The sequence below is a fragment of the Galeopterus variegatus genome, unplaced genomic scaffold (genome assembly GCF_000696425.1).
Source record: "Galeopterus variegatus unplaced genomic scaffold, G_variegatus-3.0.2 Scaffold288, whole genome shotgun sequence".
NCBI classification, from domain to species: domain Eukaryota; kingdom Metazoa; phylum Chordata; class Mammalia; order Dermoptera; family Cynocephalidae; genus Galeopterus; species Galeopterus variegatus.
The window spans coordinates 401,414-416,958 of record NW_007726399.1 but is presented as its reverse complement, the minus strand read 5'-3'; the positions used below and the strand labels follow the sequence as shown (position 1 = coordinate 416,958).

The 15,545-nt window shown below is 40.9% G+C and overlaps 1 protein-coding gene across 1 annotated transcript in view; it reads left to right on the top strand.

Annotated features, from left to right (window-relative positions):
* Positions 1–38: 38 nt before the first annotated feature.
* The window catches only part of ATP8A1 (ATPase, aminophospholipid transporter (APLT), class I, type 8A, member 1), a 235,996-nt gene continuing 220,489 nt past the window's right edge, over positions 39–15,545 (top strand). The window contains exon 1 of the mRNA XM_008567055.1: positions 39–220. Coding sequence (XP_008565277.1) covers positions 172–220 — 49 coding nt within the window. The 5' untranslated portion in view covers positions 39–171. The remainder of the gene's footprint in view (positions 221–15,545) is intronic.

The following is a 15,545-nucleotide window of genomic DNA, read 5'->3' as shown; positions in this document are numbered from 1 at the left end:
CTCCTTCTGCAGGCGTGCGGGGCCTCGCCCGGCGGCGGCGCTGCCCTGGGTGGGCGGCGGGGCCGGAGCTGCAGCTGAGCGCTTGGCCGGGCGCAGCCAGGTCTCCCGTCCGCACGGCGCCGTGACAGGTGCAGAGTTCGGGCTTAGCACCCACCTGCGGCCGCCGCCGCGATGCCCACCATGCGGAGGACCGTGTCGGAGATCCGCTCTCGCGCTGAAGGTGAGTGGCCGTCGCAGCACTGGGCTGTGCGCGGAGCGCGCATGGGGGCGGCTGGGGCCATCCCGGGGTCAGGCGGCGCGTGTGTGTTTATCGGGGAAGAGACTCCCCCTCCCACCTCTTCCCCCGGGCAGTCCGGCTGTCGCACCCGGTTCCCAGCGGATGCTTCCCCCTGCGCTGCCACCAGTGCACTCGCAGACCCTTTCCAGGCTCTCGGACCCCGTCACCGAGCGCACCCCCCTGCCCATCTCCCTCCCCAGTAGCGCGCACATCTCCAGGTTTCCGCTCAGTTTCCTCCCGCTAGTGAACAGATCCCCAGCCCACCGCCCCACCTACGGCGCCCACCTTTTCGCAGCCTCAACATCCCAGCTCCCAGAGAAGAGGGTTTGCCTTGCCAAGGCGGCAGGATCCTTTGATCCACAGTCCTTTGCTTCTCAAAGAGCAAGGAGGCTTAACGGGGTTGTATGCTCCGTGGGCGCCGTGCATTACCGTCTCTGCAATTCTGCCTACTGCAGCGGTGTCTCACCCGGCTACCGTCTGAGGTTTCATTTTTATTTTTCCTTTTGCCTGAAACCCGCAGTTTGCCCAGCTGAGCTGACTTTAGCAAGGTGGAAGCTTTGCTCCACCCAGGGCCAGCTGTTGAATGGCTACACTTGTCAGCACAGAGCAACAGATGCCTGAGAGTATAGGCAAGTAAGCTTTTGGAGGATCGAGGCATCCTCAGCATCCTGCCTGCCATTATGACAGACACTCAGTAAATATTACTTGATTTTGCTCAGGGCAAAGCCAAGACTACACTTATCTCGAGCTTTGTTTTCTTTTGTTTTTCTGTTCCATAAATCTGTATTTAAATCCTGCAAAGGATGGAATAACACGTTTTTGAGGACTGGTCTATTTTGCCATCATCACTGATTGCCAGCCTTCCTCCTCACCCCCACCCTTTACTGTGAGGCAGGTGGTAAAGTGGTTTCAGGAAAAAAAAAAAAAATAGAAGTTAGGAGAATAGGAGTCTAGGGGTTTGAGACAGGCCATTTTATTATTTTTCCTCCTCAGAGTCCCCACGTAAAAATAGGGTCCCTGGCCTCTAGTAATACGATTTTTTTATTGCAGCCCTTAGAAGATATTCAGTGAAACTTCTCTGGGCAGGAGGCCACACAAGAGTCAAAACTGACCTGTATCCTATATAAGAATATAATACATACTAATGTCATTTGTAATACGCTGAAAAAATATTTGTATAGGACATTACAGTTTTAGATACAGAGTTGTATGAATAGATGATAATGTTATGAAAAATGTAAACAGTAAAAATATATATTTGTTTACACTTCTGAATAAAACGAATAAATTTTCCTAATCACCATTTGAGCCATAGAGGTAGTGTTAATGGTGGTGTTCTTTCAAACACATAATAGCAATTGATGGATCATATATTGTGGGAAATAGGGACGACAGAAAACACCCAAAAGCAATGCAAAAACAGTGGCATGTGAGAGGATTTTATTAGCACTGAAAGGCTGCAGTATGTTTCTGATTGGCATATGTATTTTACAAAGCACTTTCACAAGGATTACTTTATGAAACGTTACAACACTTTGGAGGCTGATGAATGTACCATTTGACCACTGAGAAAACTGTGGCCCAGAATGGTTTAGTAACTTGCCCAAGGTTGAGAAGCTAGTTCAGTGACACATCTGGATTAAGAGCTCTAGGAAAACAAGGACTCCTTCTTATTTAATCTTTGTGTTTCCTGTGCATCCAGCACAGAGTCAGGGGCTTAGTGATGCTTAGTGAATGACCCTTCCCTCCCATATTGGTTAATTTTTATGTGCTCAGCGTTTTGCTCCAGACTGTGGTGAAGACAAAATAAATAATCACTCTGTGTGCTGATGATGTGGTTCATCAAGTACTCTGCCCACACCTTTCTTTCCTAATGAATTTTCTCCAGTGACAGCTCCTGCTGCCTAAAAGGCCTTGTTCTGAACTGCAACCCCCTTGGCCTCAGCTGTCTGGATCAGCTGACACAAAGGCTGAACCGAAGGGCATCCATTTCACAGGTGACTCAGATACTTGTACCGGTGTGGTTTGGCTCAAAAAGATTATCTGTGATCATCTCTCGGCAAGTCTGAAGGTTAGAGACTTAGAGTGAAAATTAAAGCAGAAGGGAACAGAGGTGAGTGGCCACTGAACCGAAGGGCATCCATTTCACAGGTGACTCAGATACTTGTAACGGTGTGGTTTGGCTCAAAAAGATTATCTGTGATCATCTCTCGGGAAGTCTGAAGGTTAGAGACTTAGAGTGAAAATTAAAGCAGAAGGGAACAGAGGTGAGTGGCCTGATAGGGCAGAGAATGGATGGCCATTATAGGTCATGTGAATGCTGCCGATGTAAGGAAACAGAAACTACTGAGTAGAGAAATAGGAAAGAGAATGGAGTGGATAGGCAGACGCCCATGCTGAGAGAGGGTGGAGAGAGTCGTCAGACCTTGAAGCCCTTCCTCTCTGAGTTTTCTAGTCCCAGTTCCCAAGGTGACGTGAATGGGTTTCTGTTTCCTGCATCCAGATTGGCCAGATACATGACTGTCCTGCCTGCAAGTTTTCTATAACAAAATTAGGGAGAAAGAACTTAAATGAAATAGGAAATAAATAGTCTAAGAGGGTATGTTTTGGGTGACATAAGTCCTGTGGAAGATCAGGAATTCAGTAATACTTATTCCTGAGCATGAGGCCTGCCGTGTGAACATTTCATTGAGGTATGATTTCAGATGAGTTCTCACACGATGCTTCTCAAACTTTAAGGTGTATTTGAACACCCGGGGATCTTGTTAAATGCAGGTTTTGATTCAGGAGGTCTGAGGTAGGGCTGGAATTGTTACATTTCTGACAATTTCAGAGGTAGTGCTGGCTTGCAGATCACAGTCTGAGCAGCAAGATTCTAAAGGATATTGCCATCTATTTCAGTAGCTGGGAGGATGTTGAAAGTAGAGAGTAATGACATGAAAAAATGGTGAAAGCCAACATGGCTTATTTCAGAATTCTTAAGGAAATTGGCCAGCAACAGAGGGAAACTTGGAAGGAGCAGGATCTAGGTTTGGATAGGTAGCCTCCTGCCAGATTACACAGCACTTTGAATGCCAAAATGAGTCACTTGGATATAGAATTGAGTATTTGACCAGGATCTTAGAGTTCATCTAATCTAATTTCTCATTTTAGCATGACACCAATTTATAATCTCTGACAGAGCCAGTTGGTAACCAATTTATTATAAGGGAGTGACATCCCAAAGGAAATTTGTTAGATAAGTCTGGAAGCGTTTGGGGTGGTTTGGAGGGAAAGGCACTGTAGACAGACTCTATTGCAAGTAAAGTCTTAAAATGACAAAGGTCAGGATTAGTATTAGGATGGAACAGTAAGAATGGGAAAGGAGCATTCAGAGATTTCTGACTAAATCATTAACTCAACAGATATCTTTTAAACTCTTACAAGTACTGTTCCAGGTACTTGGGATACATCAGTGAGCAGAATAGAAAAAGCCCTGCCCTGAAGGTGCTTACATTCTAGTGAGGCTGGAGACAAAGCAAACACAAAAAAATTAAGGAAGCTATAGAATTTGTTATGTGGTGAATGCTATGGGGAAAATAAAAAGAAGGGAAGATGTGTAAGGTCAGTGGATGGATTGCAATTTTAAGTAGGTTGGTTAAGCTAGCCTTTATTTGAAAAATTGACATGAAGGAGGTGAGGGAGTTAGCCTGGTAGGGATCTGGGGGAAGGATGCTCCAGGCAGAGAGAACAGCCAGAGCAAAGCCCCAGGGCAGGAGAGAGTCTGGAGTGTTAAAGGAACAGTGAGGAGGAGAATAGTAGGAAATGATGTCACAAAGTTCACATTATAGGACTTAGCGATATAGTGAATATAGGGCAGGAGAGAGATGGAATTTTTTTTTTAAAAAGGCAGTTCTCGAGCAGTAATGTAGAATTTTAATGTTTATAAGATCCCAAGTATCTCATTAAAATGCAGCTTCCTGGGCTGGCTCATGATGATTATGTTGAGCAGATCTGTGGTGGGCCTGTGGATCTGCATTCTTAATGAACCTTCCAGCATATCCTGGTGCTGGTTGAAACACATTTTGGGGCTCCCTTGTAGCCTTGAATCTGGCTGATTGGGAGAATCTATTAAAAAATAAGGGCCGGCCTGGTGGCACACTGGAGAGTGCGCCACTTGGGAGCGTGGCGGCGCTCCTGCCGAGGGTTCGGATCCCATGTGGAGACCGGTTCCCGCTCACTGGCTGAGCGCGGTGCAGGCACAACACCGAGAGTTATGATCCCGTTGCCGGTCCCCGGTACGGGTGCGACACCGAGGGTTGCGATCCCATTACCGGTCGTGCCAGCCATCATGTAGGAGTTCCAGGCAGGAAAAAATATGGAAGGATGAGAGAAAAAGGGTTTTCCTGAAAGCACCACATAAAGACTAATGCTTATTTTATATTGGCTCCCATCTGCAAGGGAAGCTGGAGTTTTCTAGCTGGGCACATTACTCAGTGTTGTGTTACTAAAGAAAAAGGGAGAATGGTTATTGGGTAATCAACAGACTCAGTCACAATCAGGTACTCATATTGCAGAGTCTCTTGCTTGAATAAAATAGGAACTATTCTAGAGCTCACATGTTACAAAATAATAAGCATTAAATTGTTCAAAACTAAGAAATGCACACAAAAAACACCTATCTATCCAGTGGTTTGCATTTTCTTCTGTTGAATATAATAATGCTAAAATGTAAGAACATTCAGTTGATTATGTAAAACATGTGCTAAGTGATATGTTTAAAAGTTGTTTTAGGGATTGTTTTCCTAAGTGGCAACTCTAAAATGTTTGCAACTACAATACTGTGTTTCGTTTACTTAAAAGATAACAAAAGGAACGAGAAAAATAATTTCTGTAAGCATTGTTAAAGGAAAAATTTTAGGAGGCTATTTCAGTTGTCTAGGTAAAAGATGTATTATGCACCTGCTGTATGCCCGCTAATTGGTGGTTGGATAAAAAGGATGTGGTGAATGAAGGTGGCCCCAAAGAAAACATGGAGATGAGCTGAAGATTTATAACTCAAGTGGCACTGTGAGAGTGTGTGTGTCATGTAATCACTATTTGAAAATCTAAAACTATGTGTCATTTCACTTAGTGTAATTCTGGAGATATTAAGTGCATTAGAACTAAATTAGATTTTTTAATCTGTAGTACAGATGCTGTAGATAGAATGTCCCTCCAAAATTCATTGAGGCTTCACCTCCATTGTAATAGTGTAAAGACGGTGGGAGATCCGATTATGGTATTTGAATGTTGGGGCCTTTAAGATGTGATTGGATCGTGAGGACTGTGCCCTCTTGAATAGATTAATCCATTCATGCTGTAATGAGTTAATGGTTTAACAGGTTATTAAGGAGTGGTTCTGATGGCTTTATAAAGAGAGCAAGTGAACACGTTAAAGAGCTCTTGCCATTCTCACCATGTGATACCCTGGTTGCCAAAGGACTTTATAGAGTTCCCACCAAGAAGGTGGACCTCACAAGATGCGCTCTCTGGACTGTGGACTTCTCAGCCTCTGAAACTTCAAGAAGTAAATTGCATTTCTTTATAAATTACCCAGTTTCAGGTATTAAGTTATAAGCAACAGAAAATGGACCAATAAAACATAATTCTTTTTTTTTTTTCATTCTGTCATTTTAAAAACAGTGAGAATTGAAGCATGTGTCTACATTACAGACATATGTATCTTTTTATGACTTTTGATACATATTTCAAAGTTGCTGGAAAGATTATACAAGTTTACAGTCCCACTGAAAGTGAACAAGAGTGCCTGTCTCTCTATCCATCTCCAGCATTGGGGTACATTCTTTTTTATCCTTATCTATATGTGTATATATATATATATATATACACACACAGTGAAAAAAATTTTTAAGTTTGCATTTAATTATTAGGTTGAACACAATTGGATAAGTTTAGGGATTTCTTTTTTCTGAATTGTTTATTCATGTTCCTTTACGAAGTTTGTGAGTCTCTCCCTCTCCCCCCACCTCTTTCTACTTTGGTCTGTTTATCTGTATCAAATTCCTTTATTGCAACTTAATAAAAATTTCCTCATAGCTGTTCCACTCTCACTGCAATTTTCTCTAAATTTTTTGGCTTTTTTTTACATGTTTATTTTTCCACTTGAAGTTATGAATCCATCATTGAATCAAGTTAAAAAAAATATGTTGGGATATTTATTGGGATTTCGTTAAGTTTATAAATTTATATTGAGAGAATTGACATGTTTCTTATATTGAGTCATTTATGCTTACTTTCTCCATTTATTGGTATTTTCTTTCATATACTGGAGACAGTTTTTTAAGAATAAATCTTGCTCATTTTGATTATTTGTTCCTAGATTATTTTTATTTCGTGAAGGTATTGTGAATGGGGTCCTCTTAAACATTACATATTCTTATCTGTGACTGTTGGCATATGTAAGGTGGAGTTACTGATTTTGCCATCGGTCTAAATTTTTTCATTTCAAATAGTTTTTCAATTTATTTTCATCTCTATAGGTTTTTAAGTTACATCGTATATCATAAAACAAAGTATTTTTAAATTAGGTTTTCAATTAATTAGACTTTACCAGAGATATGTTGGTTATACTACTTTCTTAGCAAGATTGGTTCATTTTTATCTGAAGTATTTTGGACTCTGGTTCCAAATTACTACTTTTAAGTTTTCATATAGTTGCCCTTACATGATAGCTGAGATATTACTCTTTTTTATCCTTTCTCCTGGGACTTAGGTCAGAATTTAGACCAACTAGGATTTAACATAGGATCTACTTAAATTAAATTGGCATTCGTTATCTCAGATCAGCACTGAAAGAAATAAAATGTGAGCCACAAACGTTAGATACATAGGTAGTTTAAAATAGTCTAGGAGCCACAATTAAAATGTAAAAAGAAGTAGGTGAAATTAATTTTAACAATATATTTTATTGACTTAGTTAAATATTAAATATAATATTGATATAAATACTATATTTAATAATATATAACAGATAAATGAGTATTAATATATTAAAAATATATAATATACTTTATTTAATACAATATATTTAAAATAGTTATCATTTCGGTGTATACTGGTATAAAACTTTAAAATGAGATAGTTTATAAAGTTTTCTAAATCTTGTTGGTATCATATTTACAATACATCTCCATTTGAACTAGGCTTACTTCATGTGCTTAGTAGCCACAGTGACTAGTGGCTAGTATATTGGACAGCACAACTGTAGATTATATCTCTAGCATGTCTTTACATGTTAGAATTTTTCAGAATATAAAATTTTATAATGGAAATCCATCGCTCAAATTAAGCTTATTAAAAATACATGAATAGACTGATTTTCTTAAGTAGAGATTAAGCCTTTAACTTCCTTCCTTACGACAGAAGGCAGTCATGTATGTCCTCATGAAACCCTACACGTTATGTTAGTGCTTAGATAACACTGCTTTTGCCATGACCCTTGTGGCAATTTAGAGATTTTATGTAAGTACATTGTGGCATCTTTTTTTAAAAAAAAATTTTATTTTAAAATTTGTGTGTATTTGTGGGGTGTGGTGTGTTGTTTCATACATGCATATATAGCAAATTCATCCCCTGAACATTTATATTTTCTTTATGGTAATTACGATCAAGATCTTTTTTTCTTACTATTTAGCAATATACGGTATAATGTAATTTTATTTTAAAATTTGTGTGTATTTGTGGGGTGTGGTGTGTTGTTTCATACATGCAGATATAGCAAATTCATCCCCTGAACATTTATCTTTTTTTTATGGTAATTACGATCAAGATCTTTTTTTCTTACTATTTAGCAATATACGGTATAATGTATTATCAGCTCTAGTCAGCCTAGAATACCAGAATTTATTCTTCCTGTCTACCTGTATGTAACATTGTACCCAAAGTGGTGACTTCTCCTTCCCCAACCCCCTCCCCTTCTGGACTCTGGTAACTATTATTCTACTCTCAATTTCTATGAGAAGTGACATCTTTTGTTTCCATTTTAAGGAATCTCTTTTTAAATAGGTTTGGTAACCAAAAACCATCCTACCCTGTCTTTCTATTGGTTTTCATTTAAATGTTAACGTGAAATGTGAAATAGATATAACTTTGAGTGGTATGCTTTTACGTACAGTATCACCATCACGTTTGTTGATCTAAAAGGACTGCAGAACTTGGCTTCATGGATTATTTACACCTCTAATTGACTTGGCAAGGGAAGGTGTCCTCTGTTCATTATATTGTATGAGCTGTCTTTGAAGGAGATGACTGATCTTCATCTATCCGGGGCTGTTCTTAATAGCATCAGGTTAGTCTGGTGACAGTTCAGTCAAAGACTGTTCCAATTGTCTGCCCTTATCCGTGGGAGATACGTTCCAAGACCCCCAGTGGATGTTTGAAACCTTGGATAGTACTGAACCCTATATATACTATGTTTTTCACTATATATACATACCTATGATAAACTAATTCATAAATTAGGCATAGTAAGAAATTAATAATAACTAATAATAAAATAGAACAATTATAACAATACACTATAATAAAAGTTATGTGAATGTGGTCTCTTTCTCTCAAAATCTCTTATTGTACTGTAGATCCTAGCAACCTCAACATATGATTTTTTTTCTTTCCTTAAGTTGAGAACTTTCACCTTTTAACTTAAGGAAGCACTTGACAGCTTCTGTTTGGCATATCCAGATTGCCAGCATCATTGCTCAGGAGCTTTGCGACCATTATAAAGTAAAGTAAGGGTGATGTGAACACAAGCAGTGCCATACCACGACAGAGGATCTGATAACCTAGACAGCTGTTAAGTGACTCACAGACAGGGAGCTTTTACAGCGTGGAGATGCTGGACAAAGGGATGATGTACATCCCATGCAGGATGATACAAGATTTAATACTCATAAATTGTTTATTTCTGGAATTTTTCATTCAATATTTTTGGACCACAGTTGATTGTGGGTAATGGAAACTGCAGAAAGAAAAATCATGGTTAAGGCGGAACTACTGTACCCTTCTGAAGGCCAGAGCCAGCTTAGATTCTGGACCAGGAAACCACTTTAGTGGAACCTGTTTAGAGTACAGGATTGGCTTTCATGAATGAAGCAAGGAAACTGAGATGTAGGGGTGTATTAAGAGATGGTTTGTTCTCATGCCAATCTAGAATAGTTGAGCTTCTGTAATTGGCTTAGGTCCCTCTGGCTAATTCTGGTCCTAAGGTAAAGCTAACTTGGTATAAAAGAAATCTACTTCCACCTTCTGCAGACCATCTTTTCCCCTTGTCCCTTCCTTATCCACCTATAGATTTAGCGCAACCACAGTCTTGAAAACCTTCGATGTAAGAGACATTTAAGGAGCTCTTACATAGCACTCTAAAGACATGGCCTAAAACCCTCTCACCATTTCTCTGCCCTGAGTGTCTGTCACAGCAACTCATAGAGCTCCAGGACTTGGGGTCCTGCCTTGCTTGTGGCAGTTTCCCTCTCAGAGAGGAGACCCTGCCTGTCCCTGACCCCAGTTTGGATGCTAGGGCTCTGCACTTGGGAGCATTTCTGGTACCAAACCAGGCCTGCCAAGGTTTCAGAATTTCATTTTCTTGCACATTCCCCACTGTTGCTCTTGGCTAGTTCATCTGAACAAACCTGTTGCCTCGTGGGAGAGATCTTTGGGTTGAGTGCATCTATTGTTCATGACCGTTTCTCTAGGATTTCTTGCTCTGCTGCTGTATTGCCATCCCAATGGCTGTGAACACTGGCCACCAGCTGCTGGTGGTGATTATCATTTCTAAGGATTAGAAAACAAACAGTGTAGTGCCTTAGATCAGATGCATTGTGTCCAACCTTTGTGTGATTGTCTTTTATTTTACGGTTCTCATCTATCCTTATTTGTTTCTGTATTTAGACTTTTCTTTTATTAGGTGATAATGTAATTTGTACTTTACAGATGGAAATCTTTTTCAAAAACCAGAATTTTCCCCAGTAGAGGAAAGGGTCTGTATTGTTGGCTTAATTTAACCCCAGATGGCTACTTATTTATGTCTTTTTGTTTAAAGTTTGGTAAAAGAATCATTATAGAAGTTGGCCTTTTGTTGACTTCCAATTGAATATAATTAGCAAAAGGTGTGGGGGGGGGGAAGCCCTCTTAATTTCCCTAGGGGCAAAGTTGAGTCTCCCTTGATCTTATTAAGTGGCTTTCCCTGTGGAATTTATCCTTGTGGTTGGTGAACCACTCTCCTATATATTTTAATTGTAACTAAGTCTGAATACCAAGACCTTCAGTCTGAACTAAGTAGAACAGATATAATATTCTTTATAAGATGGCTTTATAAGATAAATATCTTTATAAGATGTCAGACATTTTTCCATATGTTCAGCTGGAACTGTCATTTTTAATTCCATTGAAGCATTTTACTTTTTATGCTTCATGTGTTTTTTGGTGTACCGGGTACCAGCCTACTTGACATGGCAGCTACTTGACAAGTAGAGTGTGTTCATTTTGTGACTGTCCTCTCTTTTGTGACTGTTTAGTGCTGTCCCCACTCTCTTCAGTATATTACGCTAATGCCCTATAAATATTTGACTTGAGAGAAAGTGAAATGAGACACTTGGAGCTTTCTATAGGTCTGGAGTGACATCTGGGTTCTGACCCTTCCACACTGTGTGGTCTTGGGCAACCTGTTTTTCTTTTGTAAAATAGTAGTGATACCCACCAGTGAATCATCTGCCTACTGGATAGTGAGGAGACAAAGCCTGGCTGCACATTGGAATTTCCCGAGGAGCTTTCAACATGACAACCCATGAATCCCACCCCCAGAGATTGGACTACAAGGTGGAGGTGGTGAGCAGCAGTCAGATTCAGGATATAGCTTGAAGGTGGATCTAACAGATTTGTTGATGGGTAGGATATGGCGTGTTAGAGAAAAAGAGGAGTTGAGAATGACTAAAGTTTTGGGCCCTGAGCCCAAAATGATGGCACCGTTTACTGAGATAGAAAACACTGGTTGAAAACCTGCTTGCTTCTTAAAATAAGAGTGGGAAGGTCCCTGTGTGCCAAAATACATATATTTGTAGACATTTCTTTTATTCTCCTTGAAAGAATATTATATTTATTCTAAAATCTAGATTTTAGGATTTCCATCCTTTCCATCCCCCATCTTCTTTTCTCTGAATATTCTTTAGAACTTCAGTAAACATAACTACTAGCGCATTACCTGTTCCCCATTGCTATGAATTTTAGGCACCTGGGAACTGTATGGATTTAATCTGTTTGAGAGATCGATAATTCTATTGCCAGGACTTTTTATTCCATAATCAGAGTTGGCGAGAATAGTCTTTCATGCCATCATGTTCTTTTGGCTCTTGAGGTATTTCAAACTGTAGGGACACTCTCCAGAGTGGAGATATTAAATGAAAGCACTTGCTATGAAGTAGGTGCTAAGCAAATGTTACTTAAATTTGTGTCTGGTGAGTGATTGGAATAAGATCAAGCTGTTCAGGTTTTGGAAGCTGGCAGCTTTTAAAATGCTAGAGTGATTATGAAATCTGATAGAGTTTTCTTTTATTCATGTATAGGCCCATTGCACCTTGCTTGACAATGGCCACTGCCAGCAGATCTAGGGGGCTGATCTTATGATTCTCATTGGTGGTGGTAGCATCCAGAGGTACAGGCATTGAATTAGGAGGTTCTTTCTGCACTGGGTGATTTTTACTTATGGTGTTAGAAGATTCTTGAAGCATTTGTTCCATCCGTCCTCTCGTCGTTCTTGTTCTGCCTATGAATTGGGTAGGGCTGATGGTGCACATGTGTGGGTGTCATTGCTTTAATGTCACTGAGCACTGTGCTGGGTCTTTCAAGTCTTTGCAGCCCACCAGCTGTCATTCACACATCCTAGTTTAGTCTGTTTAGTGGTTTCTGTCTTCTTTTTCAGCCACATCCTGACAAACTGAAGGACGCCTGCCATGCCTTACTTGGTTTTGTGCAGTGGCTCTCAGGTCTTTGAGCTGTCTCGTCTAACCAGTCTTGGTGCGTTCTTTAATCCTGCCCACAGTGCTTATTGTGGACAAGCCATCTCAGAGCCACACACCCATTCTCAGGGTCATGTTTGGGTGTGGTCAAGTTCTTGGGTGGGGCTTCTTTATGGGCTTCCTATTTTTCTAGCTTTGTTTGGTGGGCTTGTTGGATGTTTTACATGCCAGATTGTGATGCTGCTTGTTATCAATAGGCAGATGAGAGTATCACACCTTTCCTTACCTTGGATACTGTCTGGTTAGATGGAATAAAATTCTCTTCTTGCTTGTGGGCCGTTTATGTGCAGCACTGATGCCTCTACCAAGGGATGTCCTAGGCAGGTAGGCTTTAGTTCCAGTACTGAGTGTTTCTGATGGTTGAGACTTGGTTAAAAAATAAAGAATTATTTTTTCTCTCTTGCAAAGTCACAATGAAGGTAAGAAGCAGGTGTCAGTCAAACTCCACTGACTCATTTTGAGAAATAATACAGCAGCAAAATGATGTTATTTCAGTGTTTCTGCTTCTTTTAATAAAATGAAGACTAGTGTGTTGGAACCAGTCATGCATCTGCCTATTTTTATGTTATCAAATGCATAAATAGCTCTAAAAATGAAAGTTGTAATAACTCAGATAACTTTCACCGTTGTTTATTAACATTTTTTCCAGTACTTTTGAAGGGCTATCTCATTCAGAACCATAACTTCAGTTATATTTCCTATGAACACGTTGCTACTGAAGTCAATGGGGTTAACTATCCTACAAGCATTTATAGCAACTAATTCAGTAATGCTCTTTTCCATGTACAAAGTGTTGAAAACTGGTTCCCTGCCCTGGTGCTGTATTAGTGGTTTTCTGATAAACTTGTAATTGTCTTTTTTTCGTCTTTTGTCTTTTTTTGTCCGTGTCCGGCAACAGATCGCAACCCTCAGTGTTGCCCCCATACCGGACCGGGGACTGGCAACGGGATTGCAAACCTCGGCGTTGCTCCCGCACCTCGCTCAGCCAGTGAGCGGGAACCGGTCTGTATGTGGGATCTGAACCCTCGGGCGGGAGCGCCGCCGCGCTTCCCAAGCGGCGCACTATCCAGTGCGCCACCGGGCCGGCCCCTTGTAATTGTCTTTTTAAGAAAATCTTTTTGGAAGAATACAGTCGTGGAATTCTAGAAGTGGAAGGGAACTTAGAAGTCATTTAGTGTAGCACAGTCCCTGATAGAACCTGTTAGTGATTGATTGTCTAGCTCCTGCTTGAATATCTCTCAGTGAAGGTGTCACACCCTCTTTTAAGACAGCTCATTCCATTCTCCAACAGCTGTAGTTCTTAGGAAATTCTTTCTTGGTAAGAAAGCAGTAAAATCAATAAAAGCATTTGTTTTCTATACGTCTTGCTAGGCCATGTCTCCCGTATTGTATTTGCACAGTTGATTTTTTTTCGGCCTCAGTGTAGGACCTTTAAATTAATCAGCCTCTCAAAATCTTCTTGAATTCTTTTTCTTTCATGTCATCTGCACATTTATTAATCGTGTTATAAGGGTCCTTCTGCTGTCATTGGAACCCAGGAAGTCTGGCTCCAAAGCCCTCACTAAGATATGCTTTTCATTCTGTCCAGGGGATGGTCTTGGATCACAGCCGAGGCTCACCAGACTGGGTCTTTGGAATCTCTCATTTTGTCCCGTATTTCCCTGTTTTTGTCCCTGAACATTTGCCCCATTCTCCACTTCATACCTTTGGCTTGCATGTGGCTTCAGGGTGCCACGACCCCTCCTTCCAGACCGACTCTCCAGAGGGGAGGGTCTGGGGAGGCCCAATAGCCAGCCTCAACCCACATCCTCCTTTTACCAGGTTCTTGACTCCACCACAGGAAGGAATTCAAGAGCACAGAGTCACAGAAGATAGTGAAAACAGGTTTAATACAGAGAGAAAAGGAATACAGACTTCATAGGGAAAATGCAGCCTAGCTCCAGAGACTGAGCTGCAGCCACAGCAAATTTAATACAAAATTAAGAAATACATACTTCACAAAGTCTGGGCTGGCTTGAGAATGAGAATGGCCTGATAAAGGAGTCTGATACCATAAGAAAAAAAGAAATACACACCTCAGGCAGAGTGCGGACTGGCCCCAAAGAGACTGAGCAATAGCCCCTGCCTTCTACCAGGATTCAGCTTTTATAGTTTCACTAGCTATACATAGTCATACTATCTAATGAATATTCAACTAAAGGGGGTGGTTCCCAGTTATGTAACCTAGTCCTGCACATGCTCATTGGTCAAATTCCACTACATGCACCAAATATATTCAAATATATTCTGTGCTTTACTAGTGCCTCTAGTGCAAGGTCATTTAAGAAGTAAGCTCCTTTTTACTGATCATGCTCGGCCACTGAGACTACATAAGTCTGCCTCCTGTGTCTCGACCTCCACGTCCTGGTGCTGAACAGGGGTGCTACAGGCCACCATAGCTTAGGACTAAGAGGCAGGGCTTGCGTCCTAAGGGAGTGGCCTGAAACCTGGTCTCAGGGGGACTGAGCACCTCCTGTCTCACCTGCTCAGCCTGAGTCTGCCATCTGTGTCTCCGGGCCCCAAGTCCACATTTCCAGAAGGGAATCTGATTGGCCCATCTGGTCAGGTGCCACTTGTTGATCCAGAAACCTAGGGCTGGGATACTAGGCCAGGGGGAGGAGAGGCTGGAACCAAGGGTGTCCCAGGGTAGGCTCTTTCAGAAGGGCTCACAGGCAGGAGAGAAGCAAGGGGAAGCTCCAGTATGAACTCCACCCACCCCATGTATGTTTATTAAGCAGTTGTCATATTGTAACATAATCATGGAATCGAATGTGTCCATTTTATAACAGTAGGGTCTGGCAAAGAGCCTTGTTGAAATCCAGATGGTAAGGGCTCTATTTTTAAAAAGAAAGAAAAGGAAAGGAAATTAGTCTGTGTAGGTTTGCTAATCCCCATCAGTGTCCACCTCCCTTTTAACCATCCTGTTAATCAAATACACTTCATTTTTGACTGGCATTGACCTCAGACTCATTGGTTAATAACACTATTGTTCAGACTTGGCTAGTGTAGAGGACTTTTTAAAAGTCCACTTAGAGACTTTTTCCTTTTAGTCTCTAAGAATATCCTGTGTACAAGAAACACTGCTTTCAAAACAATTATGTCCTACTCAGTCTTAACTGAATTTTCAATGCAAAGGGACATGTTCTTTTAACTCATGAATTATTTTCAAATTTTTCCCA